At 37.3% G+C, this 9,521-nt stretch overlaps 1 protein-coding gene across 1 annotated transcript; it reads right to left on the bottom strand.

The window, feature by feature from the left end:
- Positions 1–6,895: 6,895 nt before the first annotated feature.
- Positions 6,896–8,938, bottom strand: LOC146390991 (uncharacterized). The gene is made up of 5 exons (XM_084922592.1): positions 8,771–8,938; positions 8,141–8,431; positions 7,633–7,881; positions 7,312–7,442; positions 6,896–7,087 (listed from the first exon to the last, which is right to left on the bottom strand). The coding sequence occupies exons 1-5, from the start codon at positions 8,802–8,804 to the stop codon at positions 6,896–6,898; spliced, it is 897 nt and encodes a 298-aa protein (XP_084778718.1). The 5' UTR covers positions 8,805–8,938.
- Between the last annotated feature and the right edge of the window lie 583 nt (positions 8,939–9,521).

Below are 9,521 nucleotides of genomic sequence, written 5' to 3'. Positions count from 1 at the left end.
GGTGTGTTTAAAGTACTTTCTCTCTTTATTTAATTTTTTCTTTCTGGCTCAAAAGCTGGAGCTACTTAATTGCTACTTAATTTAAAACAGACAAAAAAGATCACTGGAGATGAGACTTCAAATTGCAGAAAAACATGTTTATTTAAATACAGTTTTAATAAAACTACTTTTAAGTATCCCCAGGCATAAGCTATGTAGCATAGACTGAACATAATTGGAGACTGATCTGGGACAGCAGCTCTGGTGCCCTCAGGGCCTCCCAATTTATTGAGAAGTGTCTACCCAGGTCACCCAATCCATGGCTTCCTATTACCAGCAGATGCTCTGAAAACCCAGTACTTTCCAGTTTTTTCCCTTAGTTCCCATCCCTGCTAGCATCCAACTCTGATAAGTCTTCTATGCATATACTAAGCCAAGTAGCACATCTCTCTGCCACAAGGAAGGCCTTGAGGGTGCAGGTGTTCTACACCTCCCACTATGTTCCATGAACCAGAAATACAGATAATATGACTAGGAATATAGAAAATAAACAGAAGACTATGGAGCTCAAACACAAAACTCATCACAGCCTAGAATAAACCTGAAGACCCAAAGAACAGAACTGTAATAAAAAGATAAAAAAAAAAGAAAAGCAAACCCCCCCAACATCTCAAACTCAAAATGACCATGACAATGACTGCATTTAAAGGGACTTCTAAACGTAAAACTTGTTAATGTTAAAATGTGTCTTTAATAAAAATACTTTTGAAATAGTTTTTAGGTTCATATTATTTTGTTTCTTTACTTTTTTCTAGAACATTTATTTCATGAGTCCCTAAAAGTTGTGACATTATTGTTTCTTGATGTGGCCTAAACTTACTAAACTTACACATTAAGTACAGTTGATTTGAGGTTTGATTTTATCAGATCTGGTTCGACTTTGAGTTTTGACTTTTTGGTCTGATTTTACCTGAAACTTTAGGCTTCGGATCTGAAATCGGTTCATTTATTGTTCCATTCATCATCGGACTTGTTAGTGGAATTATCCTCGTGCTGCTGCTGCTGCTGTGTTGCTGCAGAAAGATAAAGGGTGAGAGCTTTTCTCATCAATGATTTGATGTAACAATTTTAAGTAAACTGATTACAAACCAATGTAACAATAATTTAAATTTGTATACTGTACCACTGGAAGTGGTACAGTATAACCTCTGATAATAACAGAGCTATAAGAGATATAATGATTATAAACTGACTGATCAGACCTGATGTCATGTTATTATTTAAGGTGGACCAGCAGATGAACATAGAAATGTCACATCTACTCTTGAGCTTAAAGTTATTGATGAGAAGACTGACTTCAGAAAATGTAAGGATCCATCCATCCATTCATCTCTGTCAATGTCATGTCAATCACAAATGTAACAATCCAATCAGAGAACAAATGGGTTTGGCTGTCGGAGGGGCGCTTTTTTGAACTGCAGGTCTTTGAAGGGAATAAATGCCCTTTTACATGCCAACCCAGCGTTTTCCTTCATCACCACGAAGGAAAACAGTCTGTGGTCGTCAGAGTTTGGTGATTTTTGTGTCACAGGTCTACGTGTTTAATATAGGGACTTCCACAGCCTTTTCAACAGCGCTGCGGACCGCGAGGGGCGGGCAGTGTTTTGGAAATGACAGTCTTCATTACAAAGCTTTCTTCGTTATGAATTAGCATACATGTTTTTATTGAACATTTGAAGAACTAGCAAAAAAAACAGAAACTCTTGTAGAGGACATACAGGGAGTGCAGAATTATTAGGCAAATGAGTATTTTGTCCACATCATCCTCTTCATGCATGTTGTCTTACTCCAAGCTGTATAGGCTCGAAAGCCTACTACCAATTAAGCATATTAGGTGATGTGCATCTCTGTAATGAGAAGGGGTGTGGTCTAATGACATCAACACCCTATATCAGGTGTGCATAATTATTAGGCAACGTCCTTTCCTTTGCCAAAATGGGTCAAAAGAAGGACTTGACAGGCTCAGAAAAGTCAAAAATAGTGAGATATCTTGCAGAGGGATGCAGCAGTCTCAAAATTGCAAAGCTTCTGAAGCGTGATCATTGAACAATCAAGCGTTTCATTCAAAATAGTCAACAGGGTCGCAAGAAGCGTGTGGAAAAACCAAGGCGCAAAATAACTGCCCATGAACTGAGAAAAGTCAAGCGTGCAGCTGCCAAGATGCCACTTGCCACCAGTTTGGCCATATTTCAGAGCTGCAACATCACTGGAGTGCCCAAAAGCACAAGGTGTGCAATACTCAGAGACATGGCCAAGGTAAGAAAGGCTGAAAGACGACCACCACTGAACAAGACACACAAGCTGAAACGTCAAGACTGGGCCAAGAAATATCTCAAGACTGATTTTTCTAAGGTTTTATGGACTGATGAAATGAGAGTGAGTCTTGATGGGCCAGATGGATGGGCCCGTGGCTGGATTGGTAAAGGGCAGAGAGCTCCAGTCCGACTCAGACGCCAGCAAGGTGGAGGTGGAGTACTGGTTTGGGCTGGTATCATCAAAGATGAGCTTGTGGGGCCTTTTCGGGTTGAGGATGGAGTCAAGCTCAACTCCCAGTCCTACTGCCAGTTTCTGGAAGACACCTTCTTCAAGCAGTGGTACAGGAAGAAGTCTGCATCCTTCAAGAAAAACATGATTTTCATGCAGGACAATGCTCCATCACACGCGTCCAAGTACTCCACAGCGTGGCTGGCAAGAAAGGGTATAAAAGAAGAAAAACTAATGACATGGCCACCTTGTTCACCTGATCTGAACCCCATTGAGAACCTGTGGTCCATCATCAAATGTGAGATTTACAAGGAGGGAAAACAGTACACCTCTCTGAACAGTGTCTGGGAGGCTGTGGTTGCTGCTGCACGCAATGTTGATGGTGAACAGATCAAAACACTGACAGAATCCATGGATGGCAGGCTTTTGAGTGTCCTTGCAAAGAAAGGTGGCTATATTGGTCGCTGATTTGTTTTTGTTTTGTTTTTGAATGTCAGAAATGTATATTTGTGAATGTGGAGATGTTATATTGGTTTCACTGGTAAAAATAAATAATTGAAATGGGTATATATTTGTTTTTTGTTAAGTTGCCTAATAATTATGCACAGTAATAGTCACCTGCACACACAGATATCCCCCTAAAATAGCTAAAACCAAAAACAAACTAAAAACTACTTCCAAAAACATTCAGCTTTGATATTAATGAGTTTTTTGGGTTCATTGAGAACATGGTTGTTGTTCAATAATAACATTATTCCTCAAAAATACAACTTGCCTAATAATTCTGCACTCCCTGTAAAGTCTGAGATAGAAAAGACAAGGAGCAGGTGCATCTAGTACAGGTAGAGCTGCTGCAAAAACCCACAGAGCCCAGCAGCCATCACAACAAATTCTGGATCCCTTGCTTTTAGTTAGCAGTTAGCATTAGCAGCACATCCTGTATCCGATGTGAAAGGACTTTTATGCTGCGCACTGAGACTCACAGCAATGGTCCCGGGTCAGCCCTGACTTTGTGTTAAACTAATCCTAAAGTAATAATGGTATTTCTAACCACTGATATAGCACAACTTTATCCTTTCAACAGCTACTGAAAGTTAGGGGACCTAACTGCTATCGGATATTTATATAGAGATCCTCCAGCTTCAAACTGTATTACCCTTCAAGGACCTGCAGTTCAAAAAAGCGCCCCTCTGACAGCCAAACCCATCTGTTCTCTGATTGGATTGTTACATTTGTGATTGACATGACATTGACCAATCAGATGAAAGGAAGAAAAATAGGGTCAAAATTCGTACTTGTAACTTGCAGGGTTTTTTTTGGCTAAGTCCACACACAAATTCTTTTTACACATACAAACCCCGTTTTACAAGTACAAAATATTTATGACCACATTTTGAGCCCATATGAGTTCAATTCCACCATCAGGGTGGGGTCTTTCTGTGTGGATGTTCTCCCTGTGTTTGTGTGGGTTCTCCACGGGTACTCCCGCTTCCTCCCCAGTCCAAAAACATGCAGTTTGTAGGGATAGGTTAATTGATCAATCTAAATTGCCCATAGGTGTGAAAATGCAAGGATATCTAGTAATTAGTAATTAGCTACTTTATTACTTAGGTCCTTTTTAAAAACATGATACACAACCTGAATACATAATAAAGCAATAGACATTTCAGCCCAATTCTATTTTTTCTGCATAATCCATCAAATGAAAAAATCTCTTTTTAAAAATAATTTTATTAGTTTTAATCTTTTGACTTTATGCACATTGCATCAAGATAAATATTACACATTGTGTATCTACACACGTCTGTTGCTGGCACAGACATCACACACGTGTATGTCATTGTCATGAGACACTCTCACAAACAAAATCGCTGTTTAGTAATGCCGTAACACAGCGTGCTTATGGGAAAGTAACAGTATTCTAATTACTTTTTTTGCAATAGTAATCCCTTACTTTACTTGTTGAAAAAAGTGAACGGATTACAGTAATGTGACGTGTTACTACCATCCCTGATCGCTAATAATCAAATTACTTTCAGAATGAAATAAATCATATTGTTCTTACAGTAAAACAATTACGGAATTTTGTTGGAATAAGTTTAATTTATTTTCTTTAGTTACATTCAGTCTTTTGCTTTAGCTTAGCTTAGCCACAAAATTAAAAAAAGCAAACAAACAAACAGGACTTTCAAATTTCACAAAGACATCCATCTAAAATTAGGAAAAGCCGCATAATAAATGTGCTTTTTAATACTATGAATGTAAAATAGCACAAGACTGTTCATGGACAAGAACATAAAATAAATAATTAAACTTTAACCATGTTTGATAACATTTCTGTAACTGTAAAATAATTTAGTTGACTCGGCACTAATGGAAGACTGACGATACCATTTACTTTTGTATTAAACCTTTATGTATGTTGCAGTAAATATATATATATATATATATATATATATATATGTGTGTAAAAAATGTTCTTAATTAGTCTGACTTCACATCATCACAGTGGACTAATAAAAGAAACATTTTATTTACGGGGTGTCAAAATGTGACTGAATTAATATCTTACGTTTTGTTTCCAGAGTGGCAACAGTAAAGATACCAAAGGACACATGAACACACATCAGGCTTTGATTTCACAGTTTGTCACCCTGGATAAAGCACAGTACCTCATACAGATTGACACATTTTACAGTTTGTCCCCCTCCCCCAAAAAACAACAAAAAGAAACAAAAAACAAATCTGAATGGACATCAGGTCAAACCAGAATTTTAAACAAGGGGAACCAAAACAGTCTTCTGCAACTGTAACACTTTAAACTGTAATGTTTTAAATGATCTCTCCCACGGACTAAGATTCTTTGTCAAAAACTTTATCTAGAAGATTAAGCCTGAGGTTTAGAAAATTAGCTAGTCTAAAGAATTAAGAAAATAATTAGGAGAAACTTTTAACTATAAAGGTCACATGTTAGACTATTCTGTCAGGGCATCAGTTACTCCTTATTTATGGTGGTTATGGAGTTCTTTGATACTACATTCAATGTTACAGGGCTTTAGACATGTATGTCTGAAATCTGTTAAAGCTGAATATGGAATTAACTCTTAACTGGGAATGTCATAAAGTTGTGTGATAATATTTAGGAATGTAAACATCAGCTGAGGTCCCACAGGATCTTGGCTTGGTCTGGCGTCTCCCAGTTTGACCTCGGGACTTTCAGGCCATACTCAGCACAGATGTTTCTGTATACTACGCCACTTTGTCTATGGTGTTCTATGTATCCCATGCCTGCTAGCATCTTGCACCCTGCTGCATTTCTTTGTCTCTTTTATGCTAAGTATTAATGTGCTGGAAATTAAATGATTGAATCAAATGGTTTTTTTCGTAGTGTGTGTTCTCTCTATAAACACGATAGCATTAAAATGGGGCTAACGTCCACCTTGGTCATGTTGGCGCAGAGTCATTTTAATATGGCTTTGTTATGTACATTACAATAACAGGTTATAATTGTTTCTGAATAACTGTTATTTTTTGAAAAATAAAATAAACAAACTTTCACTTGAAATTCATCACTAAACAATGAAATGAATGATACACATGTACTATATCTATATAAAGCAAACAGTTACAGTCAAAATTATATCAAGTACATTAAAATGGTTATCAACGGGACAAATGAGAAAATCCTGCACTTTGCACTTGTTTTTACACTTGTATCTACAATGTTATTAAAGTATGTTTAAAAAGAACAAGAAACAAAAACGCTGTTTATTTTAAAGTAAATACTGACCAGAAAGTGAGCTGCTTTGGTATGGAAAGCCAGGACTGACATAATGAATTAATTAAATACAATACAATATAAATATAACCTCAATAAATGAAGTCAGTGTTCAGCGGGGGTTATGGCAGCTGTGTACCGGGACCTGCACTTTGTCGGCAGTAATAACAGCTTGAGCGCTTGCGAGGCGAGCGGGTCTATCCCCTCTTTGCTGTGAGACTGGGCTGGGCAGACATCTCCAAAATCATCGAAGCACTTTTGCAAAGAGGCTCTATCTTGACAAACCGACCAGATATCAGAAGATTAAACCACTACATTCTCGGCTAAAAAATATTAAAACTGTATCTGGTGACACACAAACAGGGTTTTTCAAAGCACAGTTCTGTTAGTTTCCACATGCTGGTTGTTGGTGTGCAGAAACTAAAAACAATGGCCACCAGGCCAAAGCAATGGTTTTGACTTGATCAGCGTTAACCACGCCCCCTGGGTTTGATGGGTGAGGTTGACAGATAAAATTATTTAATGGTGAGAGCTGAAGGAGTCAACTCTGCCAAAATTAATTAATTAAATACACCATTAAATAATTAATTTAATTTAATTCTGCAACATGCTGTAAACTGAGTCAATCTGTTTGGAGGTCTGTGCCTTCTCAATGGTGGTACTCTCTGAAATACTTTGTGTGTTGTTGCCAGAGCAGACCGTCACTTCTGGATAGGCGTAGATGGTATCGGCTTTGTGGCTTTCCATGGAGATCATTTCCTCTCTTGAGCTGCTGGTCTGGTTGGACTGAAAGACATCCACGCTCTCATAAACAGGGCCAGGATCATTGGAAGAAGAGACTCTGAGATAATGGCAGTGTTCTTATGACCTGAACATTAGATGCTTGTACATGGAAATAATGAAGTAAAAATATGTATTCAGTCATATTATCACATGTACCAGAAATAACCTTCCTAATTCTAGGAATGAGAAGCTTATATGATAAATATCTGTTACCAAATACATCTCACCTGGTAGGATTTGTATTTTGTTTTAACTAAAAAGAAGGAAAATGCTCCAAGGATAATTAATACAGAAACAGGACGTATTCCTTTTAGTATGAGTTGTTGTGATTTCTCTTCATCTTTAGTAGATTTGAAACCTGCAGATTTGAAAACGTAGTTCCAATTAGTATTTTTTTTCTTTTCAGACATAAAAATAAAATGACTTTTATGATAACAAACAAAAATCAAATTATTTAAATTACAGGGAAAGACAGAAGAAAATATTCAGTTTATTTGTCAAAAATAAAATCAATAGCCTGTTATTTAAATGTAATAGTTAATACTCACACATTAAGTTTTCAGAAGCTTTATTTGTGCTAACATGGTTGTTGCCTTTGCAGACCACAGCTCTGTTCTCAGTGAAGATGGTGATGTTGACCTCACTGAATGATTTCTGGGATGTTCTGCAGCCGTCTTCATCACAAACAGACCAAAGCCAATAATCCTGGATGGAGCAGTTTACTGTGATACTGCAGAGTCCAGCAGACTGGTTGGAGCCAAGCTTTGACATTATAATGACAGGTCTGGGAACCACATCTGTAATTTTGAGCCAAACAGATAAATTAATGATTTAATGCAAAAAGAGAACTGACAATGACCTGGATGATTCTAAAATTGTAGGATATATGATGTTGTGGTTAAAGACAACAACCCTTCAGCCAAGGAAATGTAAAAGCTGACTGTAAGGTAAATGCTACCAAATCCAGAAAAATATAATATGTAAAATAGATCCATGCACAGGTTAAAATGGTAAAAATGGCCTGCATTTAAAGACAAAGTTCTGCTTATATCTTACCTTGAACAATTACTTCATGTTTCTCTGATATGGAAGCAAAGTTACGGCGGTATGAGACTTCATATATGCCAGTGTCTGTATCAGCCAGGTTATTAATACACAGGGAGAGGTTCCCAGCACTATAAGTCACTCTGTCTGTGTATTTTGGGTTGATTTCTGTATCATCAGCAATAAATATCGTGTTAAATTTCCATTCACCACGTTTATATGGTGGCGGTTTCCTGACATTCAGACACACTGAGCTGTTTTTCAGCTGATAATATGTCGCTGTTGGGTCCTCTGCCATGAGACCTTAACACATTAAAACACATTATTCCACCTTAAAATCACAACATGCACACAATATATATATTGAAGCAGGTGTACGATAAAGGAAATCACTTTGTAATATTTTGTTTTGCCACATTAGGTTGAGAGTAATTATTTTTATTACATCATCACCCCCCCCCCCCCCCCCCAAACATTTCATTTCACTTATTAAACTTTAAACTTTGCTTTATTCATCACAGTGACAGTTATTTTCCTAATGAAATCTCTGATACATATCTTAAAAAATAGATTCAAATAAATAATAAATAGATTAAGATTAAAATTAGATATGCAAATAAAAAGGTATTATATTCACCTTACCTGTGACAATCCAAAAACTCAGAAGCAGAATCATTTTTAATCCATCAGAGGTTTGAATGGAAGAAAAGTGGAATTCCTCAACTGGAAATCTTCTGTGCCTGGTTTCTCTGGTGTAGGCAGCTATGAATGTAGCAAATATGGCAGGTGACAGATAGAAAAAGAAATCCTTCAAAGCCCAGCGAGCGATGCATCATCTGCTGGTTCAGAGAAAGAATAAAACTCTGCCAAATGCAGCTAAACTACACTTCAATTAATTAATGATAATCTGGTTATTTCTGTTCATTCATGATGTTATGATTCAAATACAAAAGGTGAAGAGGATATTAGGGTAGTCCTTTGTGTGTGTGATTAGATGTTATCATGCTGTGTGTAGCACAGAAACATTAAGACTGTTCATTTGATTAGAGCAGTAAATAGTTTCCACACTGAGGGAGCATTTAGGATGAAGAGTGGAAAGGCAGACCCAGATGACATATCTGTGACATGAAAAAAAAGGACAGGGAATAACTATGGGAAACTATGGGTTGTTGAAGCGAAGTTGAGAAGAGAGGTGACAATCACTACAGTTGTATGGTTTGCAGACGATGGCACTTACAAAAAGACAGGAGGTGGAGCTGAAAATGTAAGATTTTCATTGGGAGTGAGCAGAATGGACAGCATTAGAAATGAGTACATCAGAGGGACGGCTCAGGTTGAGCGGTTTGAAAACAAAGTCAGAGACACAAGGCTGAGATGGTTTGGACATGTGCAG

This window comes from Perissodus microlepis, chromosome 3 (assembly GCF_051167445.1).
Source record: "Perissodus microlepis isolate ML-2025 ecotype Zambia chromosome 3, ASM5116744v1, whole genome shotgun sequence".
NCBI classification, from domain to species: Eukaryota; Metazoa; Chordata; class Actinopteri; order Cichliformes; family Cichlidae; genus Perissodus; species Perissodus microlepis.
The sequence above is the reverse complement of the archived record's forward strand: the minus strand, read 5'-3'. Positions and strand labels throughout refer to the sequence as shown.